Below are 27,528 nucleotides of genomic sequence, written 5' to 3' on the forward strand. Positions count from 1 at the left end.
AGACTGAAGTTCAAAGTTAGATAGGATCCCTCCCGCACTTCGAACTTAGGAACTGAGGGCAAAAAGCCGGGGCTGAGGAGCTGGAGTCCGGCCCAGCAGCTAGAGAGCCCGCGGACCCCGCGGCGGGGCGGGGCCAGCAGTGCGTGCGCCCCAGCGGCCGGGCCGGTCCCGCCCCCAGGGGCTGGCGCAGGCGTACGGCGCTGATTGGCTGTCGGCCGGCCTCGGCCCTCCTGTGATAGGCGGCGCAGGGCTGCTCGCCGGGCTCTGATTGGCTGGCGGGGCGCGGAACGGACATAGCCCGTGGCGGGTCGTCGGGGAGACGAGAGGGACGGGAGCCGGGGCATTAGGCCGCGCGGGCTGCCTGGGCTGCGGGCGGCGGCCGTTCGGTGAGGCGTGAGGCGGGAGGCGGGGCCCGGGCAGTTGCGGGGCCGGGCGCGCGGGCTCCACGCCGCGCCGTGTGAGGCGCCTGAGCGAGCGGCGGCGGCGGCAGTGGCCGGAGCCCTCAGCCCGGACCATGGGCTGCTTCTTCTCCAAGAGGCGCAGCTCCCAGAAAGAGTCGCCGCCCAAGGGCGCGGAGGAGCCGCCGAAGCAGTACAGCTGGGACCAGCGCGAGAAGGTAACGGGGTCCCCCCTCCCCCGCCCGCCCCGCAGGGGTCCCTGGTGTCCCGGGAGGGCTGAGGGGAGCGACCGAACAGCCGGCTGCCTCTCTCTCCCTCCCCCCGCCCTCCCTGAGGTGTTGGAAGTCGGGGTGACTGACTTTGGGGGGGAATCCAAGAAATAAGCGCCGGAGGGGGAGCCGCTGGCCAGGAAGATGCCCCGGTGAACTCCCTCCCGGAGGCTCGCCTTCTGCTCCGCAGCCTGGGGTCCCGGGACGGACTCCTGAGGAGGGGGGAGCCGAGCCGGCCGAGCCGCGATGCTCACATCCGCTCTTTCTGGGGCAGCGCCGGGCGAGGGGGGTTTGGTCGGGTCCCCGAGTCACACCCGGGACTGGTTCCCCCCTGCTCCGCGGCTTCTGATCGCTTAGGGGCCGCTTTCTCTCCGTGCGCCCCGTGGCCGGGAAGCGCGAGGGTCCCTCTCGTCAGTTTCCCGCCGGGATTTTCTCACCCAGCGGGCTGCTCCGCGGCCGCCGCCCCCTCCGTCACCCCACAGGCGTGATGGCCATCGCTGCCGTCCTGGGCAGTGATCGGCAAACTCCTCAGTCCACAGAGCCAAACCTGAACAGTCCAACGATTGACATTTCTTTGGAGAGCCACATTTTTTACACTTAAACTTCTTCTAGCGCCACTTCTTCAACATAGACTCGCCCAGGCCGTGGTGTTTTGTGGAAGAGCCACACTCAAGGGGCCAAAGAGCCGCATGTGGCTCGCGAGCCGCAGTTTGCCGACCACGAGCTTGGGGAATGTGTGTCAAGGCTGGATAACCAGCAGGAACCAGGCAGAAGGGCTGTTGCTGGAAATGAATGAAAACGCTCCCCTTTTTATTCCAATAGAGAGGCAGAAATTTTTTTTAAAACTTTGCAAAGGTCCCCTCTTGCACAAAACACACTTAGTCATACATTTCATAATGCTTCCTCTTTCTACATAGTTCTCCATTTGTGTTTAGTAAAATACTTTAATGGACTTATCCATTTTTTTTCCTTCCAAACAAAATGAGAGATTTTTGTTTTAAATGGGTGTTAGGAAGCTCACTTCTCCCTCGGTAATGTCGCATATCTTGATCCGCAAATGCTTTATAGTCAATTTCTTGTCAATGTTTTGATTTCGTAGACCTGCCTGTGTGGTTTCAATCCCCAGAAGAATTTGTTCATGTGACCTGGGTTCTCCAGGTGCCAGATTTAAGAAAGTGGATGCTTTTTGCAGGCTGCTCAGCCCCATATTTCTGCTCCCGTCTTTCCGATTGTTCCCGGGTTTCATGGTGTATTTATTCTCTCTTATCTTTAATTATAGCAGCATTTTATAATAGAGGCATGGAAAGTAACGTGCTTCCTGTCGTGCTAGAAGATTGTACCTGTGGTTTAAAATTATCGGTGGGCATTTTTAAAGACTCATTTCCTCAGCCTTAGCATTTTTCTAACAATGCTGGTTAAGCTCAGCTGTCTACCATAGAGAAGGCCGTGCATTTGTTTTTATTGTAGCTTTTTGTTTTGAAATCATAGGCCAGTGGTCGGTAAACCGCGGCTCGCGAGCCACATGCGGCTCTTTGGCCCCTTGAGTGTGGCTCTTCCACAAAATACCACGGCCTGGGCGAGTCTGTTTTGAAGAAGAGGCATTAGAAGTTTAAGTTTAAACAATATGGCCCTCCAAAGAAATGTCAATCGTTGTCCTGTTGAGATTTGGCTCTGTGGACTAATGAGTTTGCCCACCACTGTCATAGGCCAAAACTAGTTTTGTTTTTTATTTAGAATCATCCTGGTTGCCCTTTGAGTCATTACTTCATAACAAATTGTTTTACAATTAAACTTCATTAACATGATGGTCGGGTTACTTGGAATCTCACTTTTTAGTTAATCTTGCTCCTTTCAGATAAATGGGTGTGATCTGTGTTTTTTTTCTTTCTTTTGCTCTTTGACTAAGTAAGCAAACTCATTGGAAATAGAAGAGGGGTGCCAACATCTGAGCTTTCCCCCCCAAAATGAGCAGATGGTAAACTTCCGGTTGTAGACCTTATTTTGAGTTTACAGGGGACATTCTTTGGACTACTACCAGGTGCTTTAGTTGTGGAGATGTTACTCAATATGGAAAATCAGTTCATGCTTCTGGGTATGTTTATAGTAAAAGTTAAAATCTTGATCTCCTCAACTAATCACAATTTTTTTTAAATGTGCCTTCGATTCTGCAACCCAGCCCAGTTTTAAAATCTTTTGGACTATTAGAGGAAGAGAATTACTAGCTTACACTTCAAGATGTTGGAGACACCACCATTTTTCATCACTTATAATAGCCTGCTCCATTTTATGTGATTTAAAGATTTTTTTTCTAGTTTCTTACCACTCATGAGGCCGGTTTGGGCTAGTGTGCAGGTGTTCTATATTAGTCTAATGATGTTAACATTATTACTCTACTGAGGTTAACATTCTTTTTCTTGCTCTCGGAAGATTTTAACTGGACCTTCAAAGCAATCGAATGCAAATACAGCCCACAAAACATAAAGGAGACACTGCACGAATATTAACAAAATTGTTTGTATAATGTGGTCGTGAGTAGAGCATCTGCAGTTTTAAAATTCTGTCAGACAGTGACTGTTCAGCTGGCAAGACTTGAGGTGTAAAAACAAAATGTGGTGCCTGAAAAGTTTCGCCACGACTTGGAAAAAGCGTGTTTAACATTTTCCTTGTGCTGTGTAATCAGAGCATCTTTACTGGGAGGCACCCTCTGGGTTTCGGGTTTTGAGTTGTGTAATTGGGCCAGTCTTAGGGGACTGGAGCTAGGAGAAATGGTCTCAATTAGAGAGAATGTTTGTGGACGAAGTGTTGTCATGGTGACTGATACTGTCATCAAGCGTGTAAGAAGTTCATTTTCTATTGCTGCTGACTTCGGAGGAAAACACTACAGTTACTAGACATAGTGAGAAATACTTTTGGATGGTAAGGTGTGTTTAAATCTTTGCGGAAGAAATGCTTTTATCCTTGTTCTCTGTATGCTGCCTCCCATAGCGACACAAATTATTCAACATGTATATGTACTCAAATACCAAGGAAGAATCAAAAGTAGAATTATCCCTGCCCTTAAAGAGCTGACTAGCTTTTTTGAGTTGAAATCTTTTAGTACAACCAGAGGGAAGAGGAGTGGAGTGGTACAGAAAAGTAGTCTTCATTTTCCAGTTACCATACCAATACTCCTCCTAGATCTGTGGTCAGCAAACTGCGGCTCGAGAGCCATATGCGGCTCTTTGGCCCCTTGAGTGTGGCTCTTCCACAAAATACCACGGCCTGGGCGAGTCTATTTTGAAGAAGTGGCATTAGAAGTTTAAGTTTAAAAAAATGTGGCTCTCAAAAGAAATTTCAATCGTTGTCCTGTTGATATTTGGCTCTGTTTGCTGACCACTGTTCTAGATGATAGAAATGATGGCATAAGTATGAAAATTGTGATTTTGAGTATGGACAGCACATCTTGTATCCATTACATCTGTCTCATATTCTATAGGAACTAGAAGCCCGGTGCATGAAATTAGTGGACTCGGGGTCCCTCATCCTGGCCTGCGCCCTCTTGCAAACCAGGAGCCCTCAAGGGATGTCTGACTGACGGTTTAGGCCCACTTCCCAGCTCAGGGCTTCTGACTGAGCTGCACTCCCGCTGTGGGAACACACTGAGCACCAGGGGGCAGCTCCTGCATTGTGCTTCTGCCCCCTGGTGGTTAGTGTGCATCATAGTGACCGGTTGTTCCACTGTTCAGTTGATTTGCATATTGGCCTTTTATTTATTTATTTATTTTTACTTTTAAAAATATATATATTTTTTATTGATTTTTTTACAGAGAGGAAGAGAGAGGGATAGAGAGTTAGCAACATCAATCAGCTGCCTCCTGCACACTCCCCACTGGGTATGTGTCCACAACCAAGGTACGTGCCCTTGACCAGAATCAAACCTGGGACCCTTCAGTCCACAGGCCGACGCTCTATCCACTGAGCCAAACCGTTTTCGGCTTGGCCTTTTATTGTATAGGATAGGATAATACTAAACAAAAGCCTTATACCAGAGATTTAAGTAACTGCATTTTTTTATTCAGTGTCTGTTATGAAACTTGGGATAAGGCAGCCGATTTGTGCATTTCCTGTTCCGTGGCTATCACATAGACAGCGCTAAAGATTTCTCTGCTATTTAATAAAGGCCTGTCCTTAGGAAGAGGGAGCAGACAGTCATGGTTACCCCTGAAGGTAGAAATAGACCAGAGGTGGGGAAGGACAGAATTGGTCTTAACATAAGGCCGTTCATAATCCCCTGAGCTGTTCCTCAGTGGGAAGTGTGGCTTTTTGAGGAATGACCTCAATGTCAGTGAAACATTCAGATCAGAAAGAAGTGAGTGCATCGAGTGGGGGGCTAGATGCTGTTTTGTTTTTAGCCTTTTAAGACATAAGGTGTTCTGGTTATCCACTGCTGTGTACCAAACCACTCGAAAGTTAATGGCTGAGAATAATGGCAAGCACTTACTTTTTCACAGCTCTGCAATTCGTGTGGGGCTTATGAGGGTTGGCGCTCTGCTCTCTGTGGCGTCAGCTGGGGCAGCTTGACTAGGGACTGGAAGATCTGCTTTCAATATGGCTTAATCACAGAGCTGGCCAGCAAGGTGCTGCTGGCTTTCAGCTGGGAGCTCAGCCGGGGCTGAGGGCGAGGGGCCTCATCGGGTACCCTAAGGTTCCGCACAGCATGATGGACTGGTAGAAGCTGCATGGCTTTTTCTACCTGGCCTCTCCAGTGAAGCTATTTCTTCCATAAATGGCCACCCACATCCAAGGGGAGAAGACCTCCTGATGGGAGGAGTGTCAGAGAATTTAACTACTTTAAATCCTTTACATAAAGTTGTGTTTTTTTTTAAAGGAAGTAGATAGTTCTTTGTTTATTATTTTAAAATAGCTTTATTGAGAGATCTGTAGCTCATATATTGTACCATACATTTCACTCATTCAAAGTGTATTAAAATTCATTATGTTAATAAGTGCACAGGGTTATGTTAGCATCACTATGATCTAATTTTAGAACATTTTTATCGCTCACAAAAGAAACCCATACCCACTCCCCTTCTCTCCAGCCTCTGTAAACCACACTTTTACTTTTGATCTCTGTGGCTTTGCCTGCTTTGAACATTTATAAATGGTATAATACAATATGTGGTATTTTGACACTGGCTTCTTTCAATTAGCATGTTTTTGAGATCATCATATTGTAGCATGTATCAGTACTTTATTCCTTTTTATTTAAGCTGAATGTCATTCTATAGAATAGATAGTTTATGCATTTATTCATGGATCAGTTGATAGGCATTCAGGTTGTCTCTACCTTTTTATTTTATTATTTTGTTGTTGTTGTTAATCCTCATCCAAGGATTTTTTTTCATTGATTTTCAGAAAGAGTGGAAGGGAGGGAAGGAGAGAGAGGCAGAGAGAAACATCAATGTGAGAGAGACACATCAATAGGTTGCCTTCCCAACATGCCCCAACCAGGGTTGAGGATGGAATCTGAAGCTCAGGTATGTGCCCTTGACTGGAAATCAAGCCCATGGCCCTTTGGTGGCTCAATCAACTGAGCCACTCCTGCTAGGCCAAACTGTTTCTCAAAGTGTCTGTATGATTTTACATTTCCACCAGCAGCATTATAATTTCTTCACTCATATATTTTTTTTAAATATATTTTATTGATTTTTTACAGAGAGGAAGGGAGAGGGATAGCCTAAACTAACCTACTCATAAGTGACTCTTCTGAAAAAGGTAGTTTAAAACATGGCCTTTCCATGTTTGTGATTTTAGGCACTTTATTTGAAAACTAGTAACTTTTGAAACATGCTACTAAGATTAAGGTTGTTAATTACTTTTATCCTAAAGAACTTTGAATAATTGTTCAAAAAGTACAGCAATGTAAGTCCTAAATTTCTTCTTTATAGACCAAATTGAGAGTCCAGATAATTTTATACTATAGAATTCTTTAGCTATAGGATTAATTTCTCTCCACGAACAAGAACTGAGGTGTCCAAAGAAAATTCTTAGAAGAATAGTAAATTACATTAAACTCCTCAGCCTTGGACTGAATGTTTCATGGCCTGTATGTTTCTGCCCTCACCCTCCAAATTCATATGTAGAAACCATAACTCCCAGTGTGACTGCATTTGGAGAAGAAGAAGTAATTAAGGTTAAGTGAGGTCCTAAGGGTGGGGTCCTGATCTGATAGGATTAGTGCCCTTCTAAGAAGAGACATTAGAGAACTTGCCCTGTACCCACCAAGGAAAGGCCATGTGAGGATATAGGAGGAAGGCAGTCCTCTTCAAGCCAGGAAGAAAGTCCTTACCACAAACCAACCCTGATGGTACCTTGATCTTGAACTTCCCAGCCCCCAAAAATGTGAGAAATAAATTTTTGTTGTCTGAGTTACCTAGTCTGAGTTATTTTGCTATGGCAGCCACACATAGTCAGCTTGGGATTCTAAAACAAAATACCACAGGTTGGGTGGCTCAGACAACAGAAAATTTTTTCAAAGTTCTAGAGGTTGGAAAGTCCAAGATCAAGATGCCAGTAGATCAAGTGTCTCGTGTCAAAGATTAATACATTCTCATGCTACAGACCAGTGTTCCTTCTATAATAATTCATTATGTAAAACTGGACAAGTACCATATTTGTTGTGTAATATTGAGTAAATAACTTTAAGATAGTTTGCTAATGATTACAGTGATTAAATTATTGGATTTTTAGTACTATATCTATGGGAGCCCGTTTTTTGGTGCATGAATAGTTTTGCATAAAATTTATATACCCACAAAGAGGTAAGACAGTGCAAGTAGTTTGGAAAAATGGCCTTTTAGTGACTATATTGATAGGCCAGTTAAACTTTTAAAAAGTAATCTTACTGATTCCAGGCTTCCTGTTTATAAAATTATGTGAGCTTTAGATTAGAGTATCTAACGATAGAAATGGTGGCATTTGAAAAATTACATTGTAGTAATCGTCATATATAATAAAAAAGTAATATGTAAATTGACCCTAATGGCAGAACGACCTCTGGACTAGTCACTGTGAGGCGCACTGACCACTTCTTGGTCCCTTTACCCGGCCGGCAGGCTCTGATCACCTGATGGCCACCCATGGTGGGGTGGGGCCAGCGAACAGGCGGATGGGTGGGGACAGCCAACCTCTTGGTCCCTTCCCCTGGCTGTCAGGCATCGATCACCCGATAGTGAACAGGGAACTGGGGGTGGGTGGCAGTGGGGGCAGGGCCAGCTGCGGGCAGCTGGGGAAGATGGCCCTAATTGCAGGCCAGGCCTAGGCAACATACTCATGCACGAATTTCACACACCGGGCTTCTAGTAGTTCAATAAATGTTTGACTCAAACTTGTACCTTCAGGTTCTTCCATTTTCTGGAATATATTGCATAAATCAATCAGGGTTTAGAAACTAAGACCCATTCATCAATTTATGGAAGGGTAGAGAAATATATTTCAATCTGGATGTACTTCCAATTTCAGAAATTTTTGAAGAAGCATGAGTTTTAAAAGTAAAGCATCAGAAAAAGAAAAAGGGTCAGGCTGGGCCAGTGTGGCTCAGTGTTTGAAGTCAACCCATGGTCAGGGCACATGCCCGGGTTTTGGGCTAAATCCCCAGTAGGGGGCATGCAGGAGGCAGCTAATCAGTGATTCATCATTGATGTTTCTATCTCTTCCTCCCTTACCTTTCCTCTCTCTGAAATCAATTTTTAAGAAAACATATTAAAGAAAAAGGTCAGAGTTGCCATATTCCTTAATATCACCCAGTATTCTGTGTGTATGTGTGAGAATTTCTTCAGTTGTTTCAAAAAAAAGTGTTTTTACAGTTGGTATGTTGAAACAGGATTCAAATACTGTCCACACATTGGTTGATATGTCCTCGAGTCTTCCTTTATAAGTTTCCTCCTCTGTTTTCTCCTCATGCCTTTTGAGAAAAATTGTTCTATTCATTTTTCTAACTATGCTACAGTCAGTGAGAATAGGAAGTATTATTTCAGTACTAAGAATTGTGCCTGGCACCCAATCGACAATATCCTATATACAATAATAAAAGGTTAATATGCAAATCAACCGAACTATGACACGCACTGACCACCAGAGATGATGCGCACTGACCCCCAGGGAGCAGATGCTCAATGTAGGAGCTGCCCCCTGGTGGTCGGTGTGCTCCTGAGCCGGTGTGCTCCTGACTGCCAGCTTAGCCCGCTCCCCGCATCAGACATCCCCTGAGGGCTCCCAGACTGCAAGAGGGCGCAAGCCGGGCTGAGGGACCCCCCTTCACCCCCAATGCATGAATTTCATGCACCGGGCCTCTAGTTTGTTGAATAATGTTAATAATACTCAAGGTCTGTGTTTTGTCCCCACAGGTTGATCCAAAAGACTACATGTTCAATGGACTGAAGAATGAAACGGTGGGTCGCTTACCTGGGAAGGTGGCAGGACAGCAGTTTCTCATTCAGGACTGTGAGAGCTGTAACATCTATATTTTTGACCACTCTGCTACCATTACCATTGATGACTGCACTAACTGCGTCATTTTTCTGGGACCTGTGAAAGGCAGCGTGTTTTTCCGCAACTGCAGAGATTGCAAGTGCGCTGTAGCCTGCCAACAGTTTCGTGTGCGGGACTGCAGAAAGATGGAAGTCTTTCTGTGCTGTGCCACTCAACCCATTATCGAGTCTTCCACAAATATCAAGTTCGGCTGTTTTCAGTGGTACTACCCCGAATTAGCTTTCCAGTTCAAAGATGCAGGGCTAAGTATCTTCAATAATAACTGGAGTAATATCCATGACTTTACACCTGTGTCCGAAGAAGTCAACTGGAGCCTTCTTCCAGAGAATGCTGTTATCCACGACTACATTCCTCCGCCTACGACCAGTGAGCTCCAAGCTGTGCGCATTTCCACAGAAGCCAATAGAAGTATCGTTCCTGTAACCCAGGGGCAGAGACAGAAGAACAGCGATGAATCGTGCCTAGTGGTATTATTTGCTGGTGATTACACTATCGCAAATGCCATGAAACTAATTGATGAGGTAAGGAGAGCGAGAAGAGAGAGGAACATAAACCTGGTTAGCAACACACCACTTTCCAGAGAACTTGCATTCTTTTCAACTTGGCTAGTAGAAATCCAGATAATCCTTACGTTATAGTCTTTTGTCTCCTACGGATTTATCTGTAAGCTGAATGTGTAGGCCTCAAAATACTTTCCCAAAGAAAATTTTTAAAACTAGAATTCCATTCAGTAAGCGTTTATTGAGCCCTAATTACATGCGAGTTACTCTTAATCATTCAGTTGAATGTATTTCATTGATTATAGGATGCCCATTTGTTTTTTGTACATTTTTGTTATCTGAATTGCCCCTTATAATTGATGGCAACTTAAGAGCTGTTGAAATATAGTATATGCTCAGGTTGGAGATACATTGATAAAATTATTTTCCCTTAAAGAACTTCCATTCTTTATAATAAATGATTTCCATGGAAGTTCACAAAGTGTAGTATTGCATAGTAAAGCTTGACCTTTTATCATTATTTAGTGGGGAAATTTACTTGGAGTTTTAATTGGTCAGGAAGTGGGAAAGACATTTGGGAATATAACTTTTGGAGCCTGTCGTGACCATCAGAGCAACCTTTCCATTACTTTCCTTTGTGTCCTTTGCCCTGTGGCCATGAAGGAGAGATTGGTGCAGGAGAATGAGGGGGGAACTGGGATAGCAGAGGTCCTGGGCTCATGGACAGGGGCATTGGTGAGTTTGTGAATGGAGAAAGGTTCTTTGGGTAGCAGCTTCCACTGGAAATATAACTGGGGCTGTAGAGGGGAGGGGCTCCAGAAGCAGCAGTTCCCATGGTGATAGGTGCTCCCGTAGGGAGGAGCAGCAGTATATCTGATCATCCATTAATCAGACATTCTTCAGGAGGAGTCTGTTTGAGTTTTAAAAGTCAAACTTCCAGGAAAGGAGAAGTGAATGGAAATCTAAGCAAATCTCTTTTGATTAGACTTTTCAAAGAGTTGTAGTGGTTATGTTAAGAGGAACAATTTTAGAGGGGGGGAAAAACACTAAGAATGGCTACCTTTTGTAGATGTACAGTGTACAATGTAGAAAACTCATATCTGAAATCTACAAAGTATATCTGAGGTCTAGTTTTCAAAACAACAGAAGCCAGAGTATAATTTTAAGACTTTGATATTTCATTTTTTATTATACCAATCTGATGAAAACATACTATGAATCCGGTAGGATATAGAAATATAAGAAATAAGTTTAAAAATCACCATGTACTGTACTTTGAATAGTCTTTTTAAGAATATTTTTTATTGAGTCTATAATCAGATTAATTGGTTTTTAAATATATATGTGTTGTTATTGTCGACAATATTATAGATGTCCCACATTTTCCCCTGCTTTACCTCCCTCCACCAGCCCGTATAACCCACCTCCAGGCCTTCACCACACTATTATTTGTGTCCATGGACTATGCATACAAGTATATAAGTTCTTTGCTTAACCTCTTCCCGCTCCCCACTCCCCCAGATGTGTCAGTCTGCTCCATGCCTCAGGACTTATTTTGTGGGTCAATTTATTTTGTTCATTAGATTCCACAAATAAGTGATATCATGTGATATTTGTCTTTCTCTGATGGCTTATTTCACTTAGCACAATAAACTCCGGGTCCATCCATCTATTTGCAGAATAAGAGATTCTTCTTTTATACAGCTGCATAGTATTTGAGTGATTTTTAAATGTTTTTATTGAGTTCAGAGAGAAGGAGGGAAAGGGGGAGAGAGAAACATCAATGATGAGAGAGAATCATTGATCGGCTGCCTTCTGCATGCCCGCTACTGGGGATTGAGCCTGCAACCTGGGCATGTGCCTTGACTAGGAATTAAACCTTGGCCTCCTAATTTATGGGCCAATGCTCAACCACTGAGCCATACCAGCTGAGCTCAATTAATTGAGTTTTAATCATAACTCTGTTACTTAATAGTTGTGTGATCTTGGGTAGGTTTCTTAACCACTCTATGCCTTAGTTTTCTTATCTGTAAAATGAGGATAATAATAGTACCTAAAGTGAATAAAATGCCTGATACAGGGTAAGTACTCCATAAATATAATCTATCATTATTGTGCTATACTCTATACATTTGCATCATATTTTTAAAAATTAGCATTGTTATATATGCTTTTCCCCTTTTTATTATTTGTTATGTTTAATGAACTATGGTATTTTATCATGTCAATATACCATAATTTACTTAACCATTCTCCTTTCATCATCACAAAACTAAGGTTTCCATCTATTCATTTCAGTCAAAAAAATTTTAATTATATTTAAAATTTTGAGGGATCATTCACATTTGTTTGCTGCTTAATCTTAGCAGTAGGCATTGAGTATCAGTTCTTAAGCAGAACCAGCCATCTTGAAGTAGGAATATTGTATATGTGAAAACCTGTTCTAGCAAACACCCCAAATGAGAGTTATACCTAAAACAAAACTCAGCACGCTGTGTCATGTTTTATACAGAACTGTACTAGGAAATATTGTTTTCATCTCAGAAGGTCATTTTAAAATCTAAGTGAAATTCTCTTTTCCACAGATGGTTCATTTAGGCTTTTTCCTGATTCAGACAAAGGAAGTATCCATGAAAGCAGAGGATGCCCAGAGGGTTTTTCAGGAAAGAGCACCTGAATTCCTTCAACTTCTGGACAAAGGTACCTTCTGGCGGATTGGTGCACTCGGGCCTTTAGCTTTTCTCTTGCATTGCCTTCTCTTTCTCACTTGTTTTGTGTTTTTTCCTACTACTATTCAGGAATGTCAAAATTTCCCATCATTCAAGAAAAAAACCTATATGACAATTAGAAATCAGACATTAATTTTTTTTCCTATTCTATTCCCTTAGTTCTGGAAAATCACATTTATTATGTGTTTTATTATTTTTTATTCTTTTATTATTGTATTTTTATATTGTCCAGAATTACAAAGCACTTGATAAGGATTCTTTCTACCTTCAATGTGCTTTGACCATACATGAAAAGTAAGAAATATAAAATGGTATAGTATTTTATGTAGTTGATATGATTAACTTCCCATGCAAAAATAGGATTGTTTTCCCCAGTGGGCAAATGCTACCAGTACATTCCAGATATTGAAAATATGTCTGCAAACAGAGGGCCTAGAGCTAGAGGGCCCTTCTGAAGCGTTGCTGTGTGCCTACATGTATCGAAGATGCTGCTTCTGGAGGACAGAGTACTCTTTCTTTGACATGGGAATATCGTTTGCTTAAGGCCCTTACGTATGATGATGATATTGTGTTATCTAGGCGATGTATGCTAATGTGTTGTGATATCTGCCATTTTCAAATGGCTCAGCAAAATATAATCAAAGTGTGTGTGCACATGCACATGTAGTATATGATAAAGCAAATCAATATGTAACTTTATTGTATGTGTGTCTGTTTGAAGACACCTTTTTAGTATGTATTATTGACTCATTGGCATTGAACTTAGAGCCAACAGCGCTATAATTCAGACCTGAATGAAGCTTCCCTAACAGGTATTTTGTCTGTAAGACATACACAGTCTTTCTAAGCTTAGGAACATTATACAGCACTTCAGCACTATTATTTGTGGGCCATTTAAAATAGCCAAATCACAACAAAAAGAGCAAAATGTGGAAGATGTGGCATTAAATAGACTATGAAAAAGACACTTGTTTACAGAATGATGCTAGAACAAGAAGGCAGAGCATCACTTTCATTTTCACCTGGGATCATGCATGTCAGGCAACTTTTTTTTGCCACTCTGTGTGTGTCCACAAATGACCGTGAAAAAAAACTATAAATATTGACTTTGGGGTTACAAATTAATTTTTCCAGGTAAGCAGATTCACAAATAAAGAATTCACAAATAATGAGGATCAATTGTATATGTATTTCCTGTTAAACATTTTCCTTTAAGCACTGCTTTAAGCATCCTGCAAATTTTGATAGGATGTATTTTCATTTAATTCAGGGTTTGGCAAAATATGGCCTCCTGTATGTTTCATAAATGAAGTTTTATTTGAAGCACAGCCACACTCATTATTTTATCTACTAGAGGCCCGGTGCACGAAATTCATGCACCCGTGATGGGAGGGGGTCCCTCAGCCTGGCCTGTGCCCTCTCACAGCCCAGGATCCCTCGAGGGATGCCTGACTGCCATGGAGGCAAGAGAGGCTCCAGCCACCAATGCTGCGCTTGCCAGCTGTGAGCCCAGCTTCTGGCTGAGTAGTGCTCTGCCTGTGGGAGTGCACTGACCACCAGGGGGCAGTTCCTGCATTGAGCATCTGCAGTTCACATCATAGCAACCAGTCATTCACTGTTCAGTCGATTTGCATATTAGGGTTTTATTATTTAGGATTGTTTTGTTGATTTCCTACCTGATCCTTTATAGAAAAAGTATATTGACCCCCTTCTCCCCGATGTAGTTCAGAATATTTTTTAGTTTCCCTTGAGACTTTTCACTTAATCCATGGATTATTTAGAAGTATATTGTTTAATTTCTAAACATTTGTGCAGATGTGTTTCTGTAATAGATTTGTAGATTAATGTTATTATGGTCTGAAAATGCACATTGTATAACTTTTATTTTCTTAAGGTTTATTTTGTGGTACAGATTATAATGTATCTTGGCAAATATTCTATATACATGGTGAGAATATATGATCTGCTTCTGTTTGGTAAAATGTTCTATAGAGATCCACTAGGTCAATTTGGTTGATAGTGCTATTCAGGTCATCTACACTGAGTGGCCAGATTATTATGATCTCTGAACGCATATATAATATATATATATTAGAGGCCTGGTGCATGAATTTGTGCATGGGTGGGATCAGGCCAGCCTGGCCAGGGGGAGGGGACATGGGCATTTGGCCAGCCTGCCTGCTGGTCAAACTCCTGGTCAAGGGGACAATTTGCATATTAGCCTTTTATTATATAGGATATACACTGAGTGGCCATAGTATTATGTATTCAGAGATCATCATCATCTGGCCACTCAGTATATATCCTTTCTGATTTTCTGCTTACTTGTTCTATGGATTAAAGAGAGAGGAGTGTCAAACTCTCCAACTATCATTGTGGAATTGTCCATTTCTCTTTTCAGACCCTATCAGGTTTTGCTGTGAGTCTTTGTTGTTAGATGCATACACATTTAGGATTGTTATGTCTTCTTGAAGAGTCCTTTATGATTATGTAATGTCCCATTTTGTCTCTGATAATCTTCCTTGTCTGAAATCTACTTTGCCTGATATATAGCTACTCCAACTTTTGTTTGGTTGTTAGTGTTTCATCATATACTAGAGGCCCGGGGCATGATCCCCCAAGCTGAGCAATTGGGCTGAAACCAGCTCTCTTACAACCCCCCTGGATTGCCAGAGGGAACAGGCCAGGCTGAGGGACCCCACTGGTGCATGATAGGGGCCGGGGAGAGACACAGGAGGTTGGCCAGCCAGGGAAGGACCACAGGAGGGCTCCAGGGTGAGTCCAGCCTGTCTTGTTCAGTCCCAATTGCCCAGACCCCAGCAGCAAGCTAACCTATCCGTTGGAGCATCTGTCCCCTGGTGGTCAGTGCATGTCATAGCAACTGGTCGACCGATCAGCTGTCTCCTCATGGTGGTCAGTGCATACCATAGCGAGCATTTGATCAGCCTTAGCATATCATTAGCATATTATACTTTGATTGGTTGAACAGACAACTGGACACTTAGCATATTAGGCTTTTATTATATAGGATCTTTATCCCTTTTTAAAATATATATATTTCTTTATTGATTTCAGAGAGGAAGGGAGAAGGAGAGACAGAAACATCATTGATGATAGAAAACCATCGATCAGCTGCTTCTTGCATGCCCCCTACTGGGGATTGAGCCCACAACCCAGGCATGTGCCCTTGGCTGGAATCAAACCTGGGACCCTTCAGTCTGCAAGCTGACGCTCTATCCACTGAGCCAAACTGGCTAGGACTATCCCTTTTCTTTTAACTTATCGAAGTCCATATACCCAAAGGGAATTTTTTGTAGACAGCATATAGTTGGTTCTTGCTTTTTAATCCTTTCTGACAATCTCTATCTTTTAACTGGTGTATTTAGACCATTCACATTGAAAGGGATTGATATAGTTGGATTGGCATCTACCATCTTGCTAGCTGCTTTCTGTTCCATTTGTTCTGTGTTTCTTTTTACCTCTTTTTGTTTAACTGGCCATTTTTTTATAACTCCATTCTATCTCCTCTACTGACTTATTGTTTATACCTTTTATATAATGGTTGCCTTCGGTTTTACAATATACATATTTGAGTCCACCTTATAGTAATATTATACCACTTCACCTACAATATATAAGGTCCTAATAACATTATATACTCAAATCTTTCCTCCCATCCCTGTATCATTATTACATATCTTACTATTGCATATGCTACAAATATCTAATACACTGTTAATGTTATTTAAACTGTCAGTTATTTTAAAATGAATTAAAAATAATAAAAATGTAGATAATATTTTACTGGAGGCTTTTGAACAGAAGAATGTCACGGTCCCTTTAAAATGTAACTCTTATCATTCTGCTCGCTCTAAGGAGGAAGCAGGGAGCCATCTGGAGGCCGTTCCTGTAATCTAATTGAGACGTGGTAGTGGCTTGTTCCAAGGTCACGTTAGATTACACAGAAGAGTCTATTAGCTAGGGCATTCAGGAATCTTTTTTGTTTACTTCAATGTCGCACAATCTTTTTGACAGTTCAAATATTTAGATTCCAAGCTTCTGCGAGCTATTTGACAAGCCGTTCACATTAAAACACTAAAAGCATGACTAATGGTCCCTGTTGACCTCATAGTTCAGTTTGAAATAAACAGTGTAATTGCAGTCATCATTATTAGCTAGAGAGACAAATAGGACTTCTTAAAAAGTACATTGTCAGTGTTGTAGTTTTTTTAGTTTAGGATTGTCCATACATATTCATCAAAATGGATGCACTTGTCTACTTTTTTTAAAAGTGAGTTTGTTGACAAATTATTAGGTCACTTACCAGAAGCTCATAATATCCTATTCAAAAAATATCAACCAAGTTTTACTCTTGGATAATTCTACCAAAATTGGATTTTTGAATTCTGGATTATGCTGTACTATCCCTTCAGAAATACAGAGTACAATGCCTCATGTGAACCCATCCTGTTTTACCAACTTTTTGCCATTCTTTCTTTTAAATACATTTTATTGATTTTTTCACAGAGAGGAAAGGAGAGGGATAGAGAATCAGAAACATCAATGAGAGAGAAACATCAATCAGCTGCCTCCTGCACACACCCCACTGGGGATGTGCCCACAACCAAGGTACATGCCCTTGACCGGAATCGAACCTGGGACCCCCCAGAGTCCGCAGGCCGACACTTTATCCACTGAGCCAAACCAGCCAGGGTTCAATTTTTTGCCATTCTTAAAAAAATAATTTATATCCTACTTTTTTGCTAAAAGATTTTAATCAAATTTTAATGTCTTGTCATTTCACCCCTACATATTAGTGTCTTCTTAAACAAAACAAAATTAAAAACAGGTGTTTTCTTAAGTAATCACAATATATTATGACATCAATCATGATTAACAATTCCTTAATATCATCTAATAACCAGACCATATCCAAATTTCCTTAATTATCTAAAAGCATTCTTTATGTATTCTTTAATATACTTTTATTAATTTGAGAGAGAGAGAGAGAGAGAGAGAGAGAGAGAGAGAGAGAAACATCAATGATGAGAGAATCATTGCTCAGCTGTCTCCTGCACACCCCCTACTGGGGATCAAGCCCCCAACCCAGGCATGTGCCCTAAGAATCAAACTGTTACCTCCTGGTTCATAGGTCAACGCGCAACCACTGAGCCATGTCGACTGGGTTCTTTATGTATTTTTATAGTTAATGTGATCCAGATTTAAAATTGTCCCACTATGTCATTTTTTTGAATCGCTCTTAACAAGAAACAGGTGTCTCCCCCCTCTTTTTTTTTTTTTTTTTTGTCTTATAAAAGAAACCTGGTCAATTGTCCTATAGTGTGTCTGGGTTTGTTTAATTTGTTCCTCTATAGTTCTTGTAGGCTATAAGTTGGATCAAAGCCTTGTTTATACTCACATTTAGGGGTTCTTTTGGGCAAGAATATTTCACAAGTGGTACTGTTTCCTATATCATTACATGAGAGGTCACATAGCTTGATTATTGCATGTTTAGTGATAGTAGAATTGATTAAGTTCAGCTAGTGACAAGCTTCCTATTGAAGTTTCTTATCACTCTTCCCTGTCAGATGCTAAAAACATTGATGATTGTTGCCTGATTAAATTATTTTACTAGGAGTTGCAAAATGATCATTTTCTAATCATGTCACTCCCTCTATATTTAATAATGGACGTTAACAGAATTTCTTGTACAACAGAACTGTTTGGTTAATTTGAAACATGCTTCACATCAAAAAAGCAGAATAAATAAAGGGAAAATAATTAAGCATCAGTTTTCAAAGCAATAACTTGGTGCCCTAGCAACTTAGTAGTATCCAATGAATTTTCTTTGTTTCTCTCTTTTCTAATATCATTAGTAGCTCGTGAATTTTTATATATTCAGTATGTTTTCATAAATTGCAGTCATTATTCCTTCTGATCTCACTGAGGCTCACCTTCAGCCATTGGGAGCTCCTTCAAACTGGCTCCTGTGTCCTCTTTTTTTAAAATTTCTTTATTGATTATAGTATCACATAATTGTCCTCATCCCCCCATTTCCATCCCAAAACCCTCCCCACGCATGCCCCCAGCCCCCTGTTGTCCCTGACCACTGGCTAGGCCCATATGCATGCACACAAGTCCTTTGGTTGATCTCTCCCCCTTACCCCCACCCTCCCCTGCCTTTCCTCTGAGGTTTGACAGTCTGATTGATGCTTCCCTGTCTCCGGATCTGTTCTTGTTCATCAGTCTATGTTGTTCATTATTTCTCCTAGATGTGTGAGATCATGTGATACAAGGAATACACTTATAATAACCCAAAATGAGACAAGCCATAATGGTTATGCTGAGAGGCAAATGAATCAGTCTGTAGTGAGTTTTCCTGTGTCCTCTTGATACAACCCCATTGGCCTTCGATAGCTTCATCGCTCTTGACTCAACAAGATATTCCCGGTTGATCTTACCGATTTCTTGCCTCAGACACAGAATTGTCCGTTTTTCTGAGTTACCTCCTTTTCTTTACTCAGCACCTGTCTTGATCTACACTCTGTGATGCTGAAAACCCACACTTTAATTTGTTCTCTGTATCTAATTGTATAGTTGACTATCAATATAGCCTACCTTTTCTGTATTTTTGCCTATATTAAATCCCAGGCCCTCAGTTATTTTAGTTATTTAGTTGGATATTTTCCTCACTCATGTACCTTGCCCTCATACATTTATGTAAATACCTTAGCATTTCATTACTTAACACTTCATCATTCTCTTTTGTTCTATATTTGTTTAATGGTGTGTGTGTGTGTGTGTGTGTGTGTGTGTGTGTGTGTTTCAAGAAATGTGTAATTTCATGGAGGTCAGGACTTCTCCATTACTGTAGGAGATAAAAAGCAAATCTATTAAGAATACAGTGAAGGCTGAATAAATATTAATTGAATTGAAGGGCATATTTTGCTTGGCTGACTCGTGGCCATGTTTGCCAACAGTTTGACACTGGGTAGTGCCAATGCTACATTTAAATCCAGAAATTAAAGTACAGGTGGTTTAAAAGTATGTAAATTAATGTATGGGAGAGGAAGCATAAATATTTTCAGAGAATTAAAAAAATGAATGCTTGGTCATTGGATCTAGAATGTAGTTTTAAGGCTCACTCAAGAAATAAACAGTATTTCACATAGTCATTGCTTTTGGTGCCAGGCCTCAATTCCTCCTTGGCTTAGCTTCATTACTGGTGGCCCAGAACTTGGCTGGCAAGTAGGAGAGTTGGAAGCAAGGCTGGCTGCCTGGCAAAACCCTCACTTACTTTGACTTGAATTGCTTTTGATCTTTTTTTTGTCATTTGTCAACTGCTTTTTGTACTGCTAAATGGGCGGGCTTTTAGTGGTTTTTATAGATGAATGAAAACTAGAAAAGCCAGGCTATTCACAACACTTAAAACGTTGTGAATTCCACCCTAGCTGCTGTGGCTCAATTGATTGGATCATTGTCGTCCTCCCACCAACCAAAAGGTTGCAGGTTTGATTCCCGATCAGGGCACATATCCAAGTTGCAAGTCTGGCTCATATAGGGAGGCAACCAATCAATATTCCTTTCTCTCTCTCTCTCTCTCTCCCTCTCTCTCTCTCTCTCTCTCTCTCTCTCTGTCTCTCTCTGTCTCTCTGTCTCTGTCTCTGTCTCTGTCTCTCTCTCAGAGGCAACCAATGAATGGATCAATGTTTCTCTCCTCTCTCTCCCTCCCTCCCTTCTTCTCTCCAAAATCAATTTAAAATATGATAGTCCTATAGTAGCACTGAAGCTACCCATGATGTGATGAGACTCTTTGTTAATTCATACTATAATTAGAGTAGGAAGAAGTAACTTCCTTCTTCCTTTTCTTTTACTTCCAAAGAAGAAGCTAGAGATTCTTCAGGGAAGTACAAAAAGATTAATTTTAGTATAGATTTGTATTCTTGATAAGACAACACTTCTTCGGTTTGCTTATAGGTCCTGTTATTGCCTTGGAGTTTAATGGAGATCGTGTTGTAGAAGATTGTCAGAATGTTGTCAAGGAGATATTCAAGAGCACCCAGGTACAAGATTTATTGACTGTATTTCTTCTTTTTAGCCCCATCCTGAGCTGAGTTCATGACTCAGCACTGCTGCTCTTCTGGCCACTGGCCCTGCCACCCCCTGAAGACCCCAGATACTTGCTGAGGCCCCATGCCCCTGGTGAGAGGGCATCCTGCCTGGCTGCTTAGGGTGGCTGTACTGCCCAGCAGGCCCTGGCCTCTCCCCTGATACTCCAACCTGCCGGGAGCCTCCGCTAGGGCATGTCCACAGGGTCACGTTCCTGTCCTCTCCCCCCGCAGTACCAGTCCTCTCTGAAGGCTGTCCTTGTTTGATCAAAAACAGACATCCCATCCTCAGGATCCCAGAATCCAGGGCTTCTCTCTGTGACCTCGAAGGAGCACGTGTCAGGCAAGGCAGGGACAGCCTCAGAGAGACTTTCAGAGTCAGAGAGGATTTCCAGCATCTCCGGCTGCCTTCCAGTCAGTCTCCAGGAAACTGAGCTTCAGGGAGAACCCAAAGCCCATGTGTGTCATCTCACCTTTCCCCAATGTCCTCTCCAAGAAAGACAGTGGTTCCCTGAGATGGCCCCAAGGTGTTCCAAGGTATTCATGACTCCTTCTCAAAGGTTCTCTAAGACCTCCTACCTCTGACAAAAGCCCCTACTAGGCTTCTAGAAACATCCCTCTCCCCCACTCCTAGGGGTGAGCCCCAAGACTCTAGAACAACTGCCCTTTTAATCTTGAAAATCACCTCAAGGGCCTAAAGACCTCCCCCAGGAAGTTTCCAGAAAAACAGGGACTTCCATTGCCAACAGTAAGGCTACAGAAATGCTCCCCTCTGATGGTCCAGCGAGATCCCCAAGGTTCCAGAAATATCTCTGTCTTCCAAACTTTCCAGTGATCTGGGACCTCCTCATCTCCCAAAGCAAAGCCTAGTCATCCAGAGGCCTCTGCACCGGTAAGGAGCCTCAGGGCTCCAAAGAGGTCCGTACTCTAGAGACAACCTCAGAATCAGCATCCAGCCTACTCCTGCAATACCTCCAGGACCTTAGGATCATTATTTTACAGGGCTCCCCGTGTCCCCTTTAATTTTCCACCTGCCACGGAGACACCCCCCCTCCCCCAGAATCCCTTGACTACCCAGAATCAGCCCTAGGCCCTGTATCTCCCGAAATCACCACCCCCCCCCTAATTCCCCATTTCATAATATCCCTGGAGCTACAGGCACACGTGACTTCCCCACCTCCTAGGCAGGGTTCTGGGACCGCCTAGTATTTGTATTTCAATCAGACCTTTTCATTTCCTTTCCCTTACAATCAAAAGTACTTTGTAGCCCCAGTTTTTCATGGAATTTTTAAAAAGCAGATCATGATTTTTAGAAACTACGATAAATAATTGGAAGCCAAGCTTTGGTTTTCCCTTGCCAAACTAAAATATTAATTGTTAACACACTTATAAGAATGTACTTATTAAAAGCCATCAATACTTAAGCTTCTAAAGTGAAAAGTCTTATCAAAAGCGTCTTCAAGTCCTTTTTTTAAAAATAGTGAATGATACATTTAAAAAATGTTAAAGAGACGCCGGAGGTGGGCCAGCCAGGAAGGGACCTCTATAGGGCTCCAGAGCATGTCTGGCCCATGTCACTCAATCCCGATCCCAGCAGCAAGCTAACCTACAGATCAGTGTGTCTGCCCCCTGGTTGTCAGTGCATATCATAGCGAGCGATTGAGTGGCCTTAGCATATCATTAGCATATTACATTTTGATTGGTTGAATGGCTGACTGGTCGACCAGACAGCATATTAGGCTTTTATTATATAGGATGAGAGGAAATTTGTGTGTTTTGTACTCTGATTCAGCTTATGGTTCCTTGAATTTGCGTAATTTAAATTATTTTATCTTTTACCTCATTTTATCATCGCATACTGTTAAGGTTGGGGCAAAAATAATGAGATTGAATATAAAAGGAAACAGAGAAAATGGTTATATGACTTGTTTTTAGGTCTAAATGAGTTAAAGATGATCTCATCCAACTTGCTCATTTTACAGATGTGGAAACTGAGCCCAGAGAGGTTTAGTAAATTTTCAGCATCCTACAGCTAGTTTATAAAGCTAGAACGGGACTCAGGTCTCTTCTGTTTCCTGGCTGACACTTGTAAAAGCTTTTTTTTAAAGGGTTCTGTTGAGTACTGCTTTATTGTTATTCAGAAAGTAGTTTATTTTACATTGGTAATGTATCTTTAGCAGCTTTAAAAAAGATAATCTCAAGTTTTGCTTCTCAGCCTATTGAAATTATTTATAGAAAATAGAAAAAACTAAAAGTTCTTTAAATACAACTCCATTCCATAGCTTTCATAATATTGAGTGTTGTATATTTTAAAACAGTAAAATCCCAAGTGAAGTATTATGAAAGCAAAGACCTTAACTACATCATAAGTGCTTTTAAAGGAGCTTAATTTACATTATAGCTACTGAAACTATATTGCATGGATTCCACAGAAAATCTGTGCATTAAATATTATAAATGACGTGCTTGAATTTATTTTCAATAGCAAGCTTATGACTTTGTTCTGTGGAGAACATGGGCTTTGGAATTGGGAGATTACCAGTACTTATGTTTGTTTCTTTTATATTTAAAATAGACGTTTGTATCACAAAACAAGGAGACAGCATCTAGAGATATAGATGGCTTCTACAACTTTGCTGACATACAGATGGCAATGTGAAGTGCACCGTGGAACCAGGGATTTGGTATTAAAGCCATTCAGTTTGTATATCACCAACGGCTTTTCTAAGGCTAACATTGTTAAAGTTGACTCTTCAATAAATTATTGAATACTGCATCATATCCTTGAGGTTCAAAAATAGCTCATTTAAACTAAGTTGTTGATAGATAGAAACATCGGTTGGCTGCCTCCTGCACGCCCTCTACTGAGGATGTGGCCCACAACCCGGGCATGTGCCCTGACCAGGAATCCAACAGTGTTCTCCTGATTCATAGATCAATGCTCAACCACTGAGCCACACAGGCCGGGCTAAATGAAGTAATCCACTAACCCACTTCATTAAACTTGCAGTTTTGATTCTCTGCATATGATACTGTTATTAGAAAATAGAAGTGGCTAACAGTTCATGGTTTTAATCCTAGTTAAATGTTCTTTCAAATCTCGAATAATTTAAACTTTCCTCAGTGTTCCATGATATTTGTTTGAGAATGCATTCCATTGCTTATTTTCTTTTTTAATTTAGAGGGCTTTGTTATTAGTTGATCAATTAGACTGAACCTATGTGCATTTTTTCATGTAGACATATCCAGTTAAAGAATTGCTTCCTAGTTGCTTAATATGGCAAATGAGAGTCTGTATACAGACTTGACATAATCATAAATTGAATGTTTAAATTAATAGGTATTTGATAACTGGTTTTGCAAGTGACTCTACTAACTGATGTTGGTAAAGCTGTTTTAAAGATTACTTTGTAAGCAGTATGATTATTTGAATAATTTGCACCCTGTTCAGTTTTTTACTATAACTGCTAGATGACTCTTCTGCCTTCTGGTAAGAAAAGATATATGCAACACTAAGACTGTAGAAGCCCAATGACCAGCAGTTTTCAAAACGATGATTACTGTTTTATTAGCTCTTGTGATATATTAGTAGAATCGGAATAAAGCCTTGTAATATTCAGGTAAGACATACGTAGGCATAAGAAAAAGACATACTTAGGCTTGATGATAAGCTATGCAGATTAAAAAGCTAGGTAAATTTGATTTTCATTAAATATGCCGCTCATGGCAAGTAATGTTCAAGCATGATAAAAATTACTTGGTTGCTTTAAAGCATTATTCTCCAAATCAACCTACCATAATAATTTGCCAGGAGGCAGGGGATACTTGTTTAAAAGTCCAGTTGTTGGAACCAATCCCCAGATGCACCGATTCAGTCTCCAGGGGAGACTCTGTTTTCAGGGGTTTGTTGTAATCTGAGGTAATCAGTTCAGAAGATGTTGGGAGGTTGATCTTGTATAGAGTGACGGAACCTACCATCCACATTTCATATAGCAGCTAGTAGGAAATAAGCTTTCATAGGTCTATTTTTTCAAAAGAACCTTACATTTAATTCTATTTTGATAAAACTAAAACTGAAAATAGCCACTTGTAAAAATTCCTCTTATTGTTACTGAAAATGTATTTTCATGTTTAAACTGGTTGTTTTTTTATATATTTTCATATTAATTTATAACTGTTACATTGAATTGTGTATCGATGTCCAGAAATAATACATTAAAAGGCTTTTCACTTTAAATTAGTAATATTGAGCACTTACCCTGGGCCTGGCCTTGCGCTAACCATTATCATTGCAATATTTCAGTCTTTTTCTTAAATTTATCTTTATTTTTGAAAGTATTACAAATGTCCCCTTTTATCCCCACCCTGAATCCCCCCAGGCCTACAGTAATATTGTCTGTGTCCGAGGGTTATGCATATGTGTATATAAGTTCTTTGGTTAATCTCTACCCATCCAGCCCTCCCCACTTCCCCCTGAGATTCATCAGTCTTCCATGCCTCCAGGTGTCTGGATCTATTTTGTTTGTCAGTTTATTTTGTTCATTATATTCCACATATAAGTGAGGTCAAGTGATACTTGTCCGGCTAGCTTATTTCACTTAGCATAATACCCTTCAGGTCCTTCCATGCTGTCTCAAAGGGTAAGAGACCCTTCTTTTTCCAGCTGCATAGCATTCCATGGTGTAGATGTACCACAGCTTTTTTATCCAGTCATCTACTGATAGGCACTTGGGCTGTTTCCAGATCTTAGCTATTATAAATTGTGCTGCTATGAACATAGGAATGCATACATTCTTTCTGATTGGTGTTTCGGGATTCTGGGTCAAATGCAGTTCTATTTTTAATTTTTTTGGGAAACTACTTACCGTTTTCCATAGAGGCTGCACCAGTCTGTATTTCCACCAGCAGTGTACTAGGGTTCCCTTTTCTCCACATCTTGGCCAGCACTTGTTTGTTGATTTATTGATGATAGCCGTTCTGGTAAGTGTGAGGCAATACCTCATTGTTGTTTTAATTTGCATCTCTCTGATGGTTAGTGTCTATTTAGGTCCTTTGCCCATCTTTTAATTGGATTGTTGTCTTCCTTTGTTAAGTTGTACGAGTTCCTTATATTTTTTGGAAATTAAGCCCTTATTGGACATATCATTGGCAAATAGGTTCTCCCATGCAGTGGGCTCCCTTTTCGTTTTGATGATGGTTTCTTTTGCTGTGCAGAAGCTTTTTATTTTGATGTAGTCCCTTTTGTTTATTTTCTCCTTTGTTCCCTTGCCCTAGGAGATGTATCGGCAAATATTGTACATTGCTACAAGAGGTGTCTGAGATTTGGCTGCCTATAATTTCCTCTGGGATTTTTATGGTTTCACTACTTACATTTAAGTCTTTTAGCCATTTTGAGTTTACTCTTGTGTATGGTGTAAGTTGGTGATCTAGTTTCATTTTTTTTTTTTTTTTTTTTGCATGTACCTGTCCAGTTATCCCAACACCATTTATGGAAGAGACTGTCTGGACTCCATTGTATGCTCTTGCCTCCTTGTTCAAATATGAACTGAGCATAATGGCTTGGGTCAATTTCTGGCTTCACTGTTCTGTTCCATTGATTTATATGCCTGTTCTTATGGCAGTACCAGGCTGTTTTGATTACAATGGCTTTATAGTATAATTTGATATCCAGTATTGTGATCCTTTCTACTTTTTTTTTCTCTCAAGATTACTGCAGCTATTCTGAGTCTTTTTGTTGTTGTTGTTCCATATAAATTTTTGGAGTATTTGTTCTAGATCTGTGAAATATGCCATTGGAATTTTAATAAGGATTGCATTGTATCTGTAGATTGCTGTGAGTAGTATGCACATTTTATTGATGTTAATCCTTCCAATTCATGAACATGCTATATTCTTCCATTTGTTTGTATCTTCCTCTATTTCTTTTCCCAATATCCTGTAGTTTTCCAAGTACAGGTCTTTTACCTCCTTGGTTAAGTTTATTCCTAAGTATCTCAGTTTTTTTGTTACAGTAGTAAATGGGATTGTGTTTTTAGTTTCTCTTTTTGAGTATTCATTATTGGTGTATAAAAATGCCATCGATTTCTGGATGTTAATTTTGTGTCCTGCTACTTTACAGGACTCATTTATTAAATCTAGTAGGATTTTTTTGGTTGAGTCTTTAGGGTTTTCTATGTACAATGTCATGTCATCTGTGAATAATGACAGTTTTACTTCCTCCTTTTAATCTTTCTAAATAGCATTCTACATATACTACATAATCGACCTCTCCTTTAAATCAGAACAGTTTCATAAGATGCAAATAAAAATTGGTGTCAGGTTTAATATAATTTTTATCATAATTTACAGATGAGCTTTGCAAGTAGAGGTCAGAGGGCATTAATTTTTTCCATAGTTAAGCTAAAATAAACATGTTCCTTCTAGTCATAATTACTTTATTAAACCCCATTACTCACATGGTACTTTTTGTTTTCAAAAATATAATACAATGGTATGCAAAGCTGTAAATTAAGCTCTTTGTTTTATCTATGGTATTTTGGCAAAACTCAGGAATATAACAAAAAGGAAGATGTTGATTTTAAATTTCTACTAAATTTAGTATCTGTTAACCAAAGCCTAAATTTTTATATTCTTCAGTTAAAGAAGAGCTTCTACCCAAGTCTAATTTGTCTTTAAGGACAGTCATTTGTCTTCCAAATATTTGAAAATATTTTTTAAAATAAGTAGTGTTATGGTTATTTCTATAATTCTAAATTTTGATAGCAATTATAGTATACTACATTTCCTTTCTGGATAGCTTTTGAATTTATGAAAAATGAGTACTTTTTTAAGTTATAAATGTGTAAACATTATATTACCTTACCTCTGTTGTGTTGATAGCACTGCTTATGTTTTAGCACTGTTTTTTGCTTCTGTATATTTATGTGTAGCTTTTATATGTAGTTTACCTACTGTTTATAAAATTTGATTTATAATAAATGTTGTTAAAATGAAAA

The 27,528-nt window shown here is 40.5% G+C and overlaps 1 protein-coding gene across 1 annotated transcript; it reads left to right on the plus strand.

Annotated features, from left to right (window-relative positions):
- Positions 1–282: 282 nt before the first annotated feature.
- Positions 283–27,528, plus strand: RP2 (RP2 activator of ARL3 GTPase). Its single transcript, XM_084870616.1, has 5 exons — positions 283–616; positions 9,052–9,717; positions 12,282–12,396; positions 20,403–20,488; positions 23,109–27,528. Exons 1-5 carry the CDS (start codon positions 515–517, stop codon positions 23,190–23,192), a joined length of 1,053 nt encoding a protein of 350 aa, XP_084726742.1. The 5' UTR covers positions 283–514; the 3' UTR covers positions 23,193–27,528.

This window comes from Pipistrellus hanaki, assembly GCF_964339955.1.
Source record: "Pipistrellus hanaki genome assembly, chromosome: X".
Classification (NCBI taxonomy): Eukaryota; Metazoa; Chordata; class Mammalia; order Chiroptera; family Vespertilionidae; genus Pipistrellus; species Pipistrellus hanaki.